The 19,806-nt window shown below is 40.1% G+C and overlaps 1 protein-coding gene across 6 annotated transcripts in view; it reads right to left on the bottom strand.

Moving 5' to 3' along the window:
• The window catches only part of ARHGEF9 (Cdc42 guanine nucleotide exchange factor (GEF) 9), a 164,449-nt gene that overhangs the window by 77,004 nt on the left and 67,639 nt on the right, over window positions 1-19,806 (bottom strand). For all 6 annotated transcript variants that reach the window (XM_011965038.1, XM_011965034.1, XM_011965037.1 and 3 more), the window contains one exon: window positions 2,997-3,188. In XM_011965038.1, coding sequence (XP_011820428.1) covers window positions 2,997-3,188 — 192 coding nt within the window. The remainder of the gene's footprint in view (window positions 1-2,996; window positions 3,189-19,806) is intronic.

Here is a 19,806-nt window from a genome sequence, read left to right as displayed (position 1 = left end):
TGGGTTGGCTGGATTGGAAAACTCCTTAAAGCAGGATCATATCACCCCCCACTTTCTGGAAAGACAAATATCTTCCATTGCTGTCCTGAGCCTGTGTCCCATAGGAGGAGGCCAAGATGTGTGGGAGTTGGGAGAGTCTTCTAAGGACTTCCACTGGGCTAGTACCTAAGAGCTCTGGGAAAATAAATTTGCTTCTTAGAGACCCAATCTATTGATCTAGAAAATAGGAATAACAATAACAACTTTTGTCCTCTTTGAAGATCAAATGACATATGATGTGAATGTACTTTGCCAATCAAAGCAGTACATACATATGAGCAATTATATTTAATTTTGACTTTAAGCAATATTTATCAAGCATCTAGTATGTACCAGGCACTGTGCTGGGGGAATATATCAGTAAATCAATAGATGAAAACCCCTGCCTTTCATGGAAAGTACATTCCAGTAGAGGAGACAGACAATAAACAAAATATATAAGTTAAATATATAATGTCAGACAGATAAATGTAACAGATAGAAATAAAGCAGGAAAGGGGCAGAGGTAGTGCAAGGTTACAGATTTAAATAGAATGCTTACAGAAGTCTCAAGAAGATACTTGAGCAAAGACTTGAAGGAGTTGAGGATGGGAGCCATGTAAATGTGGGGTGGGGAGGGAAATGCTTTAAGCAGAGGGAAAAACCAGTGCAAAGGCTCTAAGGGAGAAGCATTTTAGTAATGCTGAAGGAAAAGCAAGAGGCCAGTATAGCTGTAGTAGTAAAGAAAGCATAGCAGAAAGGAGCAGGAGGTGAAAGTCATAGAGGCAAGGATGGGTTGACCACACAGGCCCTCGTAAACAATAATAACTTTGGCTTTTACTCAGGTAGAAATGGTGAGTCACTGGAAGGTTCTGAGCAGAGGAGTGATATGACCTGACTTAGATCTTGACAGCATCCCTCAGCTACCAAGTGAAGAATAGACTGTACTTAATTTTATGAAAAACACTATGACATTGTAATATAGGTATCATTTTGGAGCAATGCTCCTCAAACTTTAATATGTATTATACATCAAATAGTAACTTTGTTAAAATGCATACTCTGATTCAGTAAGTCTGGGTTGGAGCCAAAGATTTTGCATTTATAACAAGTTCCCAGGTGATGCAGATGCTGCTCTAAAGTATAACACTTTGAGACAAGAAGTTATGTCCAGGCCTGGCACAGAATAGAATTCCACTAAAAGTTTGCTGAATGAATGAAATGTCAGTGGTTTGATGCTGAATGCCATGTAGCACATTCCAAGGGGGAATTTTTTTTAGCACCAGCCATTGATGTGAAGGGAGAAGGAAGGAAAGAAGGGCATCTGGATGGATGGGTGAATAAATTTAAAAAGGGGGCAAAAAAGAAAATTACCTTTTTCCAAATACAACATATGTTATTGCAATATTCTATTTACTTAATTTCCTCAACAAACGTAAGAAATTGTTATAATGAAACCCATTGGAAAAATAAGAAAATTGAATGTCAGAGGAGTTAAGGGCTATCTTCAAGCCCACAGGGTTAATTAATGACCAAGTTAGAATGTGAAAAACCAGCATTTCATGTCCCCAGACCTCTTGTTCTTTCTACTCTATCTTGCTGCCTCATGGCAGGGCAGGGAGTGGGGCGGTGGGAAAAGATAACTTTTAATCTTCCTGAAAGGGGTGAGAAAATGAGTTGAGATAAAGAAAGTTCAGGTACAAAATCCTTGGCCTTGGTGCTTCCAGAGCTATACTGTCCAATGTGGCTGTCATTACAGACACATGGTTACCTAAATTAAAGCTAATTAAATGTAAATACAATTTAAAATTCCATTTCTCAGTCATACCAGCCACATTTTAACTCTTCAAAAGCCACAAATTGTTGGCTCATAGCTACTATATTGGAGAACGCAGACATGGAACATTTTCATCATTGCAGGAAGTTCCATTGGGCAGTACAGATGTAGAGAAATAAGAACTTTGAAAAATGTTGCAGCTGTACTACTGACTCCACAGTGGACCCTAGGCTAGGGGACAGAAAATAGAACCTAACCCCTCCTCTGGAAGGAAGGAGACAAAAAGATTCAATGCAGAGTTTTCCCTGAGTCAAGAAAAAAGATACAAGAGTGTGTGTGTGTGTGTGTGTGTGTGTGTGTGTGTGTGTGTGTGTGTGTGTGTGTTTAATCCTTTTAAAACGCTGCCTTCATTTCCCATTGGTTTTCCCTTCCTGTTCAGTAAATTGCCCTTTGAAAATGCCAATTTGCATCTACTAAGCTTAAGAGAGTACGAGAGTAAAGGCTCTCATCTTCATTTAGGACAGAGAGATGGAAGGAATGCAGTTAGGGAATGTAGAGAGACAGTTCCTGGGGAAAAAAGTGAGATACTGAAGGAGCCCAGGTTTGTCCATCCAGCCTTTATCTTCTGTAGATTCCTGTCTCCAAGCTCTTTTCTGCTTAAACTCACAACCAGTGTTCTCCAGGTGAGACAGTTAAGACCAGCAGCATCAGCATCACCAGGGATGCTCATTAAACCTAAACATGCTCATGCCTTACCTGAGACTGATAATTCATGATGTGGGGGACAAGAGTGAGAGGGCTGCTTAACAAGCTCCCCCAGAAACTCTGGTACATGTTAAAGTCTGTGAATCACTGGCTTGGCGGGAGATGCATTTTGCTTTAATGAGTGAGGTTAAGCCCTTACATGAGATGGCTGTAACTGGATCAGATACCAAGAAGATAAAGGTAGAGACGCAGGGGAGAGAAGGAGGAAGACACAAAGAAAGGGTAAAGGGAGAGAGACAATGAATATAAATGAATTAATATTAGAGAGAAAATGTGAAAAACAGAGATTGAGAAACGCTAAGGAAGCAGTTTCACCTCACTGAACAGAATGTGGGAGGCTACGTGCCCTTTCCAACATTTTGGGACTGTCACAGGCGGGGCCCAGGAGGCTTGTTGGTTCTTCATGAAGTGCCTCCACATGAACCACCATGGTTACCTCACAAATATCCTTGAGGTGCTTGATGTAGTGACGTTCAGTGCTCATTATCTCATTGATGACGTTGGCCCGCATCTGGTCCCGGTTCTGTAGTGGCCGCCCCAGACAGAGGCAGTCTGAATTGGGGTCCAGGTGTCCATTCTGCACATCACTGGGCCCCTCCTCCACCTCATCCTCCTGGTTCACCCAAAGCTGTGGATGCAGGCAAAAGAAAAATAATGAGTTAGCTTCCTTCTTTGAGAGGTTTCCAGACAAGTAAAAAAAGGATAAACTGAACTTCTCAGGTATTCAGAGAACCTTCAACCAGAGACCTCTGCAAGTAGAATTCCAAACCTGGCTCTAGGGTGACTTTTTGCCCTGGGCATGGGTTTAATCTTCTCTAGGTCTCTGGTGACCTATCTTTAAATAGAGTGGAGGGACTACATTCATTCACGCTGGAGCACATCTAGGTAGCACAACTGGATTTTTTAAAAGGTTAAGCTATACATCTTGAGTGCCACAGCTGGATTGCTGACAAAACACAGCATTTATGCACCTGCAAGTATAGAGACCAAAGTTAAATACTAGAATGGGTGTCTTGAAAACAAAGTTCAGTGCTGATTTCTGCGATAGGACATAAAAATAATCATCAAAATTTGACTGTAAAATGCCTTGAACATGCAAAGATCTCTACCTCTTCAAGATTGGGATGGGGATGGGAGAATATTTACCCACCACATACTAGCAATAGCTATTAATTGGCACCAACTATACACCATTCACTGTGTTAAGAGCCTGCAATATACTGTATTCAGCCCTGCTAGATAGGTACCACTATTACTACCATTTCACAGAAGAGGAGACTGAGGCTCAGAGAAGTTAAGTAATCTATCCCAAGTCACACAGGAATCAGAGGAGCTGGGATAGGAGCCAGTCTGTCTGTCTCTAGAGCCTATGCTCTTTTTTTTCTTTTTTATTATACTTTAACTTCTAGGGTACATGTGCTCTTAAACACTGTGCTAGAATCTTTGTGCCCCTGATTCTAAGGAAGACAGGAAAAGAAAAGGAAAGGGCTTGGGCCAAGGTGGACAGACAATTATTAGAATCATCAGAAACTGATGAATTCGGTAACAGTTGAGACTGTTCATTCTAAATCATGAAGGCAGTGGGAAGCTAAAAAAAAAAAAAAAAAAAAAAAAAAAAAAAACCTTTGGGATGGCCGAGTGAGATGTCTCTGGATCTTCCAGATGACTTTGACGGAAAATCAAGAAAATGGCCCAAGAAGATGGACCTTCCCACCACCCCCCACAGTCCTAGGAATTGCGGAAACCATGGGGGCAGGAAGCAAAAGAAGGGTGGGCCCACTTGGCAGAGTGACAAAATTTGTCAGGGGTAATAAGCAAAGAGCTTGCCAGTTGTCTCAACAGGTTTAATCAATTCTCGATATTTTCCATATTTTCCTTCCTTAAACCCCAGCTTTTTCCACATTCCTGCCTCAAGAAGCTGAGATCACACAGTTTAGATGCATCCCTATTTCTGCCATCAGAAAAGCCTTTTAGTGGGTAATCATTCGGGAGGAAGAGGCTTTGGGATAGAACTAGAAGGACGGTAGTTACTTCCCAACTCTGTATATTCTTTCCTCTTTCTTTCTCTCATAGGAGGTGAGGGGGCATGATTACCACTCAGTGAACTTAGAGATGTCACCAGCATATATCTCACTAAATTGTCACAGGCCAAAGTAAATAGAGCTCACTCTGTTTTTATGTATTTTGTATACACAGCCAAATTTGCAAAATGTATCTCTATCCAAAACCTATCACCCTCTGCAAGTGCTCCATTATAAATCTCTTTCCAGCTTCTAAAAGGTCAGCTTTGTGTCTTCAATATGCTAATAGCTGTCCTTTAATGCAATCAACAGGCAATATGAGAGATAATTATTCAAAAGAATGAACCTGGGCAAAAAAAAAGTGATTTAAGGCACTGAAACAAACATCTCATATACATGATGCTGTCTACTTGTAACAATGAAAACCTCACCCTCTTAATAATCCATTAGCTTTTCCCTGCTTCTCACAAAGCAAGCTAAGCCCTGCTATGGAAAGGGTAACATAGGCAGGCCTTTAAAGAATAAGAATCATTTATTTTCTTCTTAGGAGTTTAAGAAAAGTCAGGTCCAAATGTTGGCTTTTGGATAGCTGGAATAAGATGAAAATTTTGAACAATTCTAGTGGGAAGGAAGACAGGATATGAAGGAAGGGGGAGCAGATGCAAAGGCAGAAACAGAACCACATTTAGGTTCAAGCTATACACCATGACACTGTCGTTCCAAATAACAATAAGAAAAGACGAAGGCAACTGCAGCCAAGTGAAAACAGATTCCTTATAAAGAATTTGGTAGAGAAGTCCCTTCTGGTTATAACTAAAGGCCTGTGTAGCAGGGTCCTTCATAAGGAGCTTCGGAGAAGACATCTTCATCTACTCTACTGCAACAACCCCAGAAGCCCATTCCTTAGGTTAAGATGCTGCTTTCACTGCAAAGAACTACTAACAGATTCATTCATTCATTAAATCTATGCTAAGTGTCGATAATGTGCCAGATATTAGGGATACAACAGCAAATATAAAAGAAATCACTGCCCTTTATAGAGCTGACATTTGAGGGAAGATGTTTCTTAGCCTAGAACAAGGTGGCACATAAGGCCTAACTGTTTTTCTCCTGATCCCAAGTTCCCACAAAACATCCCCTGGGCCTAATGATAAGACTTTCTGGTCTAACCTCTAAGTTCTCTGCTCTTGAGAGCTTCCCTGTTCTGTGCAGAGGAAGGTCTTTGTCTGCATGTATGTCAGAGTGCACTGACACAGGTCAGCCCATAAGCTTATCTGCCCTGGTTGAAATATCAGACAAGAGAGCCTTTATCAACCCTGCCCAACAATCTGTGAAGGCTAATGTGTACCTTTTCTTCATTAATGCTGCAATTAGCACATATAGACGCCTGGGTGACAAGTAAGAAGATGGACAATGCCTAGAACCTGCCAGGTTGAAAGGCTGTCCTGGAAGTCCTCTTAGAGTACTTAAAGGCTGGTTTCCCCAGCCTTCATTGAACTTTGAAGCAAGGCTGATTAATGCAGTTCAATTTAACAAATACTTACTTTGGACCTATTCTGTGCCTAACCACTAACTGTGAAGGACATGCAGATGAGCAAGACAACTCACTCCTCCCTCCTCCTTCTAAACCATGGAGTGCTTTCCAAACTGAAGACAATCTCTGGTCTTTATTGCTCCCTTTTCTATTTTCACTGTCATTGCTCTCATAGTTTTATACCTGAACAAGTCCCTGGGTGATCCTCTAGCTTTTACCCTTCCCACATACCACTATTAGACCAATTTCCTTGACTATGACATTGATTGGCTAATCCCATCAACCCAAAATCCTTAATAGCTCTCCACTGATTATAAAGCAAGTCCAAATCCCTCACCCTGACATTCAAATATTACCATAATTTGACTCCAATCTGTATTTCCACTCTTACTTCCTACTACTTCCTTCAGGAGTATTGGGCTCCTCCCAGACTGGTCTATTTTCCATCCACAAATACTCCCATCTATGTTCTTTAATCCCGTGCTCAAACACAGAAATACTATAGTCCAAAGGCTTTCAAAACCTTTAGCAACAGTAATCCATCCTCTCAATGTCGTAATAAAGAAACTGATACCCACAGAGACAGCCAAGGAGTCAGCAATATACCCACATCTTTAATATGCATTTTAATCTTGTGCCTTCCATTTTTTTCATTTTTAAAATTATACGTTATACAAGAACACATTTGCGTTGCAAAAAGTTAAAATAGAAAAAAATAGATTAAAATTATTAAAATCATGGATGAAAGAAATATTACTACCAGTCCTACAGAAATAAGAATTAAAGGGAATATTATGAACAATTGTATGCCAATAAATTACATAACCTGATGACATGGACAAAGTCCTAGAAAGGCACGAGCTACAGAAACTGACTCAAGAAGAAACAGAAAATCTGAGAAGACCTATAACAAGAAAAAGATTTAATGAATAATTTCATGCAATCCTGAAAACTTCCCACATGGGGAAAAAACAAAACAAAACAAAACAAACAAACAAACAAAAAACCTCAGGACTAGATGGCTTCACTGGTGAATTGTACCAAACATTTAAAAAATAACTAACATCAATCTTTTACAAACCCTTCTAAATAACAGAAATATAGAAATCCTCAATAAAATACTAGCAAACCAAATCCAGCAACATATTAAAAACCAATTGTCCACCTTACCAGATGTGATTCCAGGAATGGAAGGTTGCTTCACATATGAAAATCAGTCCACGTAAGTTACACCATATTAGTGAAGTAAGGTTACAAAATCCCAGATGATCATCTCAACAGGCACAGAAAAAGCATTTGCAAAATCCAACACCCTTTCATGATTAAAAACAAAAATACTAAACAAACTAGAAATAGAAGGGAATTTTTCTCCAAATAATAATGAACATTTATAAAAAATCCATAGTTAATACCATATTTAATGGTGAAAGACTGAAGGCTTTCATCCTACAATCAAGAACAAGACAAGCATATTCCCTTTCATCACTTCTATTCAACCTTATACTGAAGGTTCTAGCCAGAGCAATTGCACAAGAAAAAGAAATAAAAGACATTGCATCAGAAAGAAGTAAAACTATCTCTAGTCACAGATTATATAATGTGATATACAGGAAATCATACGGAATCCCCCCAAAAATAAACCTGTCATAATGAATAAATAAGTTCAGCAATGTTGCAGGATATAAAAATCAATCATGTTTCTATATACTAGTAATGAACGATCTGAGAGTTAAATTAAGAAAACAATAACATTTAAATAGGAACAGAAAGAATACACAGGAATAAATTTAACAAAAGAAGTGCAATCTTATACAATGAAAACTGCAAAGCATTACTGAAAGAAAGTAAAGAAGAACTAAATAGAAAAACCTCTCCTATTCATGGATTGGAAGATTTAATGGTGCTAATATAGCAATACTCCTCCGATTAATTCAGATTCAACACAATACATATCAAAGTCTCACCCGGTGTCTGCAGAAAATTGAAAAACTGGTATTAAAACTCATATGGAATTTCAAGGGACCCAGGATAACCAAAACAATTTTGAAAAAGGAGAATAAAGTTGGAGGACTCATACTTTCTGATTTCAAAACTTACTACAAACCTACAATAATCAAGAGAATGGGGGACTGGCACAAGAATAGATATAAAGATCAATGAAATAAAACCAGGAGTCCAGAAATATATCCTACATTCATGCTGAACTGATATTTTTCAAAGGTGCCAAGATTATTCAAGGGGGAAAATATAGTTTTTTCAACAAATGGTGCTGGTACAACTGGATATCCACACGAAAGAGAATGAACTTTGGCTCCTACTTCACACTATACACAAAAATTAAATCAAAATGGATGAAATATCTGAATGGAATCAGATTATAAAAGTCATCAAAGAAAACATAGAGGAAAATATGTAACCTTAGACAATAGTTTCTTAGATATGATACCTAGAACACAAACAACCAAGCAAAAATAAAGTGGACTTCATCAAAATTAAAAACTTTGTGCTACAAATGATACCATCAATAAAGTGAAAAGACAACCCAGTAATGGGAAAAAATATTTGCATATCATATATTTGATAAAGATGTAGTATTCAGAATATATATAACTTAACAATAAAGTAACAGCCCGCTTAAAAATGGGCAAAATATGTGAATAGACATTTATCCAAAGAAGACATATAAATGGCCAATAAATATATGAAAAGATGCTCAATATCGTTAGCCATCTGAGAAATGCAAACCAAAACCATAAAAAGATACCACTTCACACTTCCTAGAATGGCTATAATAATTTAAAAGGTCAATAACAAGTATTGACGAGCATGTGGACAAATTGGAACTCTCATGCGCTGCCGGCAGGAACATAAAATGGTATAGCTGCTGTGGAAAACATTTTGGCAGTTCCTCAAAAAGTTAAGCATATAGTTACCATATGATACAACAATTCCACTCCTAGGTACGTACTCAAGAGAAATAAAAACACACGCTCACACAAATTCTTGTACATAAATGTTCATAGTAGCATTATACACAACAACCAAAAGTAGAAACAACCCAAAAGTTCATTAATTGATGAATGGATAAACCAAAATATGGCATACTTACATAATAGAATACTATTATTATTGGAAAATTGCTAAGAAAGTACAATTTTAAATGTTCTCACTACAAAAAATGATAAGTATACAAGGTGACGATATGTTAGTTTAATCGTTCCACAATATGTGTATACATATATATATATATCTCAAAACATCACATCCCCCAAATGTACAGTTTTATCTATTAAAAATGATTTTTAAAATATGTTCCAGAATTAGACAACGGTGACGGTTATAGAGCTTTGTGAATATACTAAAACCCACTAAACTGTATACTTTAAAATGGTAAATTTTATGGTATAGAAATTATATCTCCATAAAAATAGATACATAAAAAGCTGAAACTGTCTAGATAAGGTGAAATTTCCCCTGACTGTTCCCCATCCTAACCATATTCTACTTCTCCTGAGGAAACCATGGTTATGGATTTTCTGTGAAATCCTTGTCAACCTCTCTCCTTGCATTTATATACCTATATGCATATTCCAACAGACTCACCATTGTTCCATATGATAAAGTGATTATTACCCAGTCCTTGGTACACCCTCTTCAACATCTTTAGTAGCCTCTCCCTGCAAATGGATCAGTAGTTCTAAAAGAAAACTACCATAATATCCAGTCAGTAATTCCTTCATAAAGTCAATAAAGGCCCAAGGAGTGTCTTAGAAAGCCAGCCGGCCCCTGTCTCCAGCAGTGTAACATTTCTAAGAAGAGAATGGGTAAGTGGTATTGTCTAAATTTCACCTTGATATTTTCAAAGGCCAAATCTAGTCAACAAGAGAGGAGTAAAAAGCAAGACATCCTTTGAGAAGGTGATGGGTTATTATTGCCAGTCTCATTGAACAATAGACCCTCAGAGCTATAGAATCAGTTTACAAAGGAAATGGAAGGTGGACTAGTCCATGCCACTCCTTGCTCCCCAATCAATACATAAACTCCCTTGACAACATACCCTGCCAGCAATTGCACAGCCTATAAGCTTGAACACAACGAGTGATGAGGAGACCAGTGTCTCCCAAGGCAGCCCTTTCCTTTTTAAGATAATTCTAATCATGAGCTCTGTCTCTGTCTGAATAAAGTTGCCAGCCAAAAATCTCAGCAAATACTACAAAAGGGAAAAACACAGATAAAGGAGAGAGTATGGAGGGAACGTGAACTCTTCCATAACAAAGGTCACCAAAAGGCCTTTTCTCTGCCACCACAGTGAAGCAATGGCGAGGTGTGGATACAAAGGTGAATGTGAGGGACTGAGAGGAACCTGGTTAGTTGCAAGCAGAGCTCCCACTTCACACACACACACACACACACACACACACACACACACACACACACACACACACCCTGTTTTAGAGCCCCAGTCTCAGCCTTCAGGAGGATCAGAAGTGCTTAGGGATCCCTGAAGGTGCATGCCAGGAAGCACTTAGCATTCCTGCCTGGCACAAAGACAATCAGCATGGTATGTACAGTCAGGCACAGAAACTACTCCTCTACCCCTCAAGGGAAGATTTAATAACTGTCACTAATTATATGAAGGATCATCATAAGAAGGCTGCTAACAAATTGTTCTCCCTCTCCAGCACCGACACAATGAGAAATAAGGAGCTCAACCAGAGCAATGAAAATTTTTGTTATATAACAGACAAAAAGAGAAAAAGAAAAGACCTGTGTGAATATCCTGTTTTTGCATTCATGGCTTTCCATCAGCACATTAAAATGGGCCTGACCTACCGAGCTTCACTGCTCTTCAACAGACGTGTGGCCTCAGGCAAGCTACCCTTTCCATTCATTCCAACACATTCTGTTTATTCACACCTCTGTACCTTGTATCCTTCTAATGCCTGCCCCCTACTCCCTCTTCAAGAAGGCCTTCCCTACTCTTTTCTATCATTCTTCTTTTGTCCCTGGCTTCTCTGAAAACCTAGTTCAAGAACAGTGCCTTCCCACAGACTCTCTTACTTGGACTTCAAAACAGCCCTGTAAGGCAGGCAAGCAAACCTTTTTCTTTACATTTCCCAGATGAGAAATCCAAGGCCAGATAGGGGGATGCATCAAAGTGGCAGTCAGGATTGAAGCAAAGTCTCCGGACTCTTAGGCCAAAATTAGGAGAGACAGTCTATTACAGTGTTTGTAAAGGGCGAAGACTCAGGAGACTGATTTCAAATCCTGGCTCTACAACTGCCTCGGAGTAACACAGAGTAAGCCACTTTAACTTTTCTGATCCTCAGTTTCCTTATCTCTGAAATAGAATAATATCTATCTATCTCATGGGGCTGTTGTGAGGATTAAACAAGGTAATGCATGTAAAACAGTTTCTAGCACTGAGTCAAATATTAGCTGTCCTTGTTATTATCCCCTAGGTTGGTATCATCTGCCCCTAGAACAATGAAGCAACATATGAGAAACACTGTCCTTTCTAGTCAGGGAAGAGTTTTAGGAAGTACTTTTGTAATTGCTTTCACAATTGTCCCAAATTTCTTATACTCCAAATGCCACCTCCTTGACAACTAGACTCAAAAATCCTTCCCAACGAATGGAGACTTATTTAGTCGAGGCTGGAGGTATTGATGATTTCTGCCCATGACAAGGCTTCTTAAGGTGAGAACTCAAGCTAGAATGGGGGTGGATTGGAGTGTAGGGAAACCCTTCACAGATAACGTAGCTTCCTTCCCAGTCAAGAAAACTTCCTTCCCAGTCAAGAAAATGAATCTAATCCCTTCCCTAACTATGAACTACACTCCACGCTACCCCTAAGTCTTCTTCTTTCATTGGTTTTCATGGAATTATCCTGCTTAGACTTTGATAGAATTTAGGTTAATTAGTTAAGTGGCCACAAAAGGAGTGTTCTGCCAGGACCTTTAGAAGTTCATTTCTTCTGTATTTCCTTTGATTTGCTTTCTGTTTGAGCTAAAATAAAGAGAAGGCTTCTATTTAAGCTATTCAGATATGGAAGTACTGATTTCATTATGAAAGCCACACTAGGGAGAATGCTGAAATCAAGCCGACCTGAGTTACTCATCCCCCGGAAAGCTTGCAATTATTTGACAGACATTTAGAAAAAACAAAAACAAAAACAAAAAAAAACCACTTCAGGATGGTGGATGTGGCAAAACACTGGCTTTGGAGTTGGAATGCGATCTTGTTTGGGCTATGCCATTTACTAGCAAGTTAAAGGCAAGTCTGGCAAGGTCTCAATTACTTTCTGATCCTCCAGGATAGTACCAATGCCCCAGATGGCACCTGTTCCCTATTGAGGCTTTTCCCGCAACATCTATCTTATGTTTTTTACTCCTTTCAGCCTGTATCCAGGCTGATGTAGTCTCCTGTAGCTACTGAAGTCATATGTCTCTTCCCGACCTCACTTCTTATGAATCTAATCCCTTCCCTAACTATCCTCTACTTTCTACTTGCTAACATTTGTACAAAACATTATACCGTCTACAGACTGAGAGGAGAGAGGAATGAGGTGTGAGTGCTAATGAGTATGGAGTTCTTTTTGTGGTGATAAAGAAGTTCTGGAACTAGATAGTGGTGATGGTTGTACAACACTGCAAATGCATTGAATTGTATACCTTAAAATGATTGAAATGGGGAAGCTGATGTTATGTTTATTTTACCTCAACTAAAAAAAGATTTGCTGGGATGGTGGCTCACGCCTATAATCCCAGCACTTTGGGAGGCTGAGGCAGGTGGACTGTTTGAGTCTAGGAGTTTGAGATCAGCCTGAGCAAAATGGTGAAATCCTGCATCTACAAAGAAATACAAAAATGAGCTGGGTGTGGCGGCGGGTGCCTGTAGTCCCAGCTACTCAGGAGGCTGAGGTGGGAGGATTGCCTGGGCCCAGGAGTTTGGGGCTACAGCGAGCCATGATCACGCCACTACACTTCTAGCTTGGGCAAAAGCGTAAGATCCTGTCTCAAAGAAAAAAAAAAAAAAAGAAATTATGGAGAAAGGGCTAGAAAAGTTCTTGGAGTATATCTGTTCCAACCCCTCCACCTTTCAGAGGAGCAAAGTGAGATTTGGCAAAGGGAAAGAACTTTACTAAAGTAACAGAGCTTAGGCAAATAACCTCCCTTATGCATAAGTTTTCATATCTACTATCAGACTCTTGCAGGACGGGCTGAAGGTCTAGAGTACCTCTGTATTTTCTCAGTAGCCATTTGATGATCATCTGTTGGGTGAATGAATTTTTATTAAGTCCTTAATTCTACAAATTAAGAAACCATTTTCACTATATACTCCCTGCCTCTGGATACTTGGTCACCATGCTTTACCTGCTTATTGAAGCACACCAAACAACCTGATGTTGGACCAAGTAATACCAGTCACTTGTCATGACAACAAAGCCACCCTCTTTCTGCTGCCTACTGATGCTACACTCTACCTACTGTGCTGGACTTTCTCCCAATATTTTCAGTTGGGAGGGTCCTCACCCACTGCACACTCTCAGCCTATCCCAACCCACAAGGGAAAGTGAACTTCTAGGACCTTCCCCAAATTCAAGTTCATCTGTTGTACTGTTTTTCAGGGCTACTGCTGGCCCCGTCCCATATATAGCATCTTTATTAAGTGTACCTTTAACAGTAAGCTATGCTTACTTTATATGTAACTAAATGTGGGAATGAGTCCATCCCACACATGGCATTCAGGGCCAAGCTCTACTGAGCAGCAATGTCAATAACTGTACTACCTTAATAAGCTTATCAAAACAAAGAGTTGGACCAATGGGCAGAATTTGCAGGTCTATTATTATGGCTCTTTTCCCCAGGACATCTTAAAAAGAAGGTTTTCAATCCTTTCTTGGGTTCCTACATATAACACAGTGTTCCACCATTTATTTGTTCATAAATGGAGGCTAACTGCTGATGTATGGCCCTAGTAACATTATTATGCCTGTTGCTAGAGGTCAGAACAGCCAAGATAGAACATTGTCCAATTACATGTTCAGCAGGGTCATTAGTTGTAATATCATTCCTATTAGTCTTGAAAGCCTGGCAGTGTCAGCATGTCCAGGCTTCCACGTAGCCCATGTACTCATATAAGTGGCTGAATGGAGTGGGCCTTGCATGCCCAGATGGCCCCAGTCTAGCCACTCACACATAGCAGCAACAAGAAGCTGATTCATCCAAATAATGGTTAAAAGATGAAAGCTCAGAAGCCTGGAGGACAGGAGAGGCTTGGCTGACCTGGTCTTAGGTTTCAGATCTCTGACGGGCTGCAGACAGAGTGGAGAGTCAGTATATTCCCAGAGGGTTTGAGAGAGGAACAGGGAGAAATGAGGATATTATTTCTACCATTTACATTAAGAGTTTGCTGCAAGTATTACCAGTATTATTATTGAGTGTTTCCTATGTGTCAGACCCCATTGTCAGTGCTCTTCCGGTATTTTGTTTAGTTCTCCCGACAACTTAATGAGGTAGGTGCTGTTATATCCTCAATTTAATGATGAGATCACTGAAGCACACAATGGCCACTTTGCTAATAAATGGAAAGACTCTGATTCTAATCCAGAAAGATTATCTCCAGAGCCAGTTCTCTTGGACATTTACACCCTTCCCATGAGTAGAAGCTTCAGAAAGACAGATTCTAGTTCAACACAAGGACAAACTATTTCAGATTTGTCCTGAGGTATAACTGGTGGCCTGAAGAGGTAGGGAGCTGTCTGTCAGTTTTCACCTCCGAAAACTAAAAAAAAGGAGACCCACCCTCTTCTGAGTACCGTTTCCTTAGTGACCCTCTAATATACAGGACAACAGACCTCTCAAGATGCCAGATACCCTTAGCACTTGTCTAGACCACTCCAGGAGGTGGCTGTTGCTAAGCGCTAGACAGTCACTTTTGTTCAGGACTCAGCAAATACTGGTGAGAAGATATTAATAGCACTAGAGCCGTATAAAGATAAGCGGTTTCACTCTTACTCATAATGATAAATATACTGATGAAAAAAGAAAAAAGATATATACAAGTATGATGATTTTCCAAAAATTTTGTACTTTACAAAGAGCCACAGAAACAGACCTCATCTCCAGGTACTCAGTCATGGTCCTCCTCTCAAGTCATCACACCACCAAGGCAGTATACACATGATGCTAGGAAGGCCTAAGCTGACCCCCAAATGAACCCAGGGGGTTGATTACACAGAGTAAAACAGGTGCCAGGCCCAAGATCATAGCCTCAACTCAGGCAGCCACCCAGGTTACAAATCCGTGCTATGGGTCAACAATAGGGCCTTGGAAAGCCCCAAAGCCAAGAAAACAATTCAGAATGTCTCCTACTGGTGCCAACTCTTAAATATCATCTTCCTATTGCAAAAAGCAACATATTTCAAGAAATTGGCTCACACTACAGCATAAGGGCTAGTAGCTGGAAATAACAGAGTAGGTCAAGCTTGGTTTACAGATGTTGGCCAGGTTCTCAAAAACCCAGGGTAATTTTAGCTCTGGTCCTGCCTGGAGGCTGAGGGATAGGCTATATGACTCTCAAAGTTGCTTTCAACATGGGATTTCTATGAGGGTGACCTGCCCTACCTAATTTGGAGGAATCATCTGGGTGATGTAACAGCTACATTTAAGGATCTCTCTGAGCTGAAGAGGTCTCCATATTAAAAGAAAAAAATAAAAAACCCCCAATTAGCCAAATGATGTACTAGATGATGTAATCCAAAAAATGTGCACAGTGAGAAGCCATTAAGATGGATTCTGTGAATGCAAATTAGTTCTAATAATGCCATTTGAAATTCTAGTACAGGGGAGAGAAATTGCCATGGTCCAGGGAGAAAGATTCTCTCTGCTAATGTCAGCCTAAACTCACAACCTATAATGTGCTACCTCTAGAGCCACAAGCAAGACCTTCTACATAAATGATATAAATGTTTAAGACTAGAGACTTATGAACACTTTGAAGCTTGAATGGATAAACAAGGGTTGGTATATTGAAACTCCTCTAAAGAAAGCAAAAACACTATTGCCTTTAGTCTGGAATGGAAGGTAAGTCCTCAAGTGTTAACAGTCTTGTTAGCAGCCCAAGCCTGCCCTTTCCTGATTGTGCCATAGGCCAGAAAGCACAGGATTAAGATTCAGAAGGGGATAACATCACTAAAAGTGGTGGAGCAGGGCACACAAAGAATCAGTTCTTCCACTGAAACAACCTTAAACTGGCAATGAATGATAGAACCCATTGTTTTAGAACTCTAGAATCTAATCCAAAACTTGCAGCAACTTACAGGGGACTGCGTAACGCAGAAAAGGGCAGCAAAAATTCGGTAATAGAGCACTGAAGCACTTTTGCTTATCCCCTTACCATCCCTCATTCCCCAGTGGCTGAAGTGACAGTGGCCCACATTCCTGGTGTGGCTTTCTGGTGCCAGGAGATAATGACCTTGTTCTTTACAATATTTTAGCTGCGCCTTTTGACCTGTTTGGCACTGAGGGACTAGCACAGAGGTTGACCTCTGGCTGGAGAGGCTTTCCAGGCTGTGGCTGCCTTTGTTGAAAGATTTAAAGACATACACTGCTCATGCCCACTTGGGACAAGGGATTGTGGACAGGACAAACAGCAAACAGATGCAATAGCACAAGAAGGAGGAAGCTAAAAACGAAGTTTCTTTGGGAAAAAGGAAGTTTCTTTGGGGAATAAAGGCCATCATGCATACCAGGGAAGTCACACTGTAACACGCATGCCCAGGACCAGACGCATGCTCAGAAAAAACCTCAGAGGACCATAGGCTTGTATTTCTGGAGGATGTGTGATCTACATACAAACAGGAGGAGAAGGCTGAGACAAAAGAATTGATGACCTGGCACAGTCTCAAGTGAGTACTCCAGCTCAGAATCAAGCGGCAAAAACCAGGAAAGTAGTATTGTTTTTTCTTCTTGGCTCCAGATGTTTAAGGAAATGTCAGGTTATTGGCTGACCAACGAGATAAAATAACAGAGACTTCAGCAACCATATATAACAAGAATACAATCTTGCAAAAATAGTTGGAAAAAGTCACTAAACAAATGGACAACTGCAACCCTCAACAATCAACAGTAGCAAACCCTGGGGAGAGAAGAAAATCTGATTTCTAGAGTTACCACATTATAATATTCAAAATGCCAAGTTTTCAACAAAAAATTACGAGGTCTACAAGAAAACAGGAACATATGACCTATTCACAGGAAAAAAACAATTTGGCAGAAAACATACCAAAGGAAGCCAAGACATTAAACTTATTAGACAAAGACTGTCTAGTAAAGTTGTCTTAAGATTCAGGAGGCCTGGGTTCAAGTCCTGACTTTGCCACTAATTCCCTACATGAGAAAGCAAGTTATTTCCATTTTCTGGGCCCATGTCTCCTCAGTATTTATACAATGTGGAGGTAGGGTGACTAATGGCAACAAGCTGGGTCCTTGGGAGATAATTTATCCTACAGATGTGTTCTGTTTGATGCTCACTGTGCTTCTTTAAAAATATGAATTACTCATTAACATTTTTAAATATAAAGAGTTTTACATAAAAATCCAATTCCTGGCTTTACTTGAAATACTAGAAGATCTGGCCCCCCTGGGCTTTCCTCTCCACTATACCCCACTCTAATGATGGGAAACATCCAAGTCACTTTTGCTGTCCTTAGATGGGGCATGGATTTCCCAAATGGATGCAGGCGCCCACTTACCCCTTGTCTCAATTTGCTTCACTCACTTAATTGGCCCCTGTAAGCATCTAAGTTGGCCACTCTTGGCTAAGATGGGTCTTTCCAGTTCTAAATCTACAGTGAATCTAGGGTTTCATAAAGGTGAAAAGCTTTTCCCAAGTATCTCTTTTTGCAGCCAAAATGAGACAAAATACAAATAAAAGCCAGGTCACACTCTAGAACAATGGGCTTTCCTTTGAAAAGTTGGGTTTCCATGATATTTGGTCTGTAGAAAACCAACAAATGATGGTAATGACTGGCTTAGATCATCTTTTCATTTCCGTACTTCCAAGCAGGCCAGAAATGAGAGAAATAAAGAATTTGAAAGAACAAGAAAAGTATATATCCAGCTCCTGATAACACCTCAGCAAGCTCTTTACTTTCTGACCAAACCCGTGCCTTGTCACATGAGCCCATCAATAACAGGCTGTAATGTGTCCTGTTCACAACCTACCCTTAATTAGGCAGCAAGCTCTCCTCAGGCCATGGCCCAAAGTCAGAAAAAAAAAGCCTCCTTTTATGCACAGTGACAAAGGAAAAGAGCCTGAATGACTTGAAGTTAGGGCCTATTAGACAAAAGGAGGCCCACCACAGACATGAGAGTTGAGACACAATCATATCCTAGCAGTTTACCCTTAGCTCCTAGCAGGGAAACCAGCCCAGGAAAACAGCTGAAGATGTCAACAACTAGATATGAGGACTGATGTTCAGCAAGTTTAATTCATTTAACCTTACCTACTACTGGGAAGGTATATCAGCTCCTACATTGCTCTTGTGAAGCCATGTCCCCAGTACAGAAAGGAAAGAACCTGAGCGCGTGCGTACACACACACACAAGCACATACAAGTATGAAATTCTGAACAACAGAGGAGACAGATGTGAATAGGTTGAAGACACATATACCTGGTAAGTTCCTGTACAGTGGCCAAATGGTATCATAATTCGTATTTACAAGTATCCAGCATATCACAGGTAACAAAGCATTTTTACAAGACCGAATTGTCCCCATTTTACAAGGAAGAAAACTGATATTTGAAGATGCATAGGAAGCTGCTCAAGTTACATTTCTAATAATAGAACTGAGGCAAGAATCTGGGTTTCCCAGACTGCAGGTTGGGTTTTAATGTGTAACAACAGGTAGGGTTAACTTGAACAGAACCACACTAAACACCTTGATTATCCATCCTAGGGCTCAAATGTCAGCAATGAGATTTCCAGGTAGGGAATGAAGATATCGCACCATGTCAGTCACCAATTTAGTCAAATGATCTTATTTTACTAGCCTGGAGCCTGGGTGTTAGTGTTTTTGTGTGTCTGGGTTCTTCTTCTTGTTTTTTGTGCTACTGAAGTGATTCTATTATATAGCCAGGGTTGAGAACCACCTGGGCTAGACTCTATACCAAGTGGCTGCTGGGGCTGTGTTCCTGTAGGAACACTCCTCCTGGCCTCAGACTTAGGGACATTAATGGCGCTCACTGATATTCTGAAGTCTGGCTCTGTCATTTGCTTCCCTGAGCAATCCTGGCTTGCTCAATCATTTCCCCCCATCCTTGGATTTACTATTTATTATAAAAGTGACATTTCCCTGAAAATGAAATGCATTTGGATTTGGGTGACATCATCATTGGGTACAGTTTAATCCTTCTTTTAAAGAGGGAGGTCTGTAAGCACAAGACATACCAGCTGTATGCATACAGGGCCTCACATTAGTCCTGAAGGTCTGTGGTTATTGATATGCTTTTTCTGACTATCCCTGGGACTGATTCATTAACCAGCAAAGATGAGCTGGGACACAGATGGCATTTGCAGACTCTGACAGAAGAGAAGAAAAGATTGGATATTTCATTAGAAGATTCTCATGATAGAAGGGAATGAGAGGTAATTTTGTCCCTTCCTCTGCTTCTAGGCAGTGCC

This window comes from Mandrillus leucophaeus, unplaced genomic scaffold, assembly GCF_000951045.1.
Source record: "Mandrillus leucophaeus isolate KB7577 unplaced genomic scaffold, Mleu.le_1.0 Scaffold713, whole genome shotgun sequence".
In the NCBI taxonomy this organism is placed as follows: Eukaryota; Metazoa; Chordata; class Mammalia; order Primates; family Cercopithecidae; genus Mandrillus; species Mandrillus leucophaeus.
Note: the sequence above shows the minus strand (reverse complement) of the source record. Positions and strands in the feature narration are given on the sequence as shown.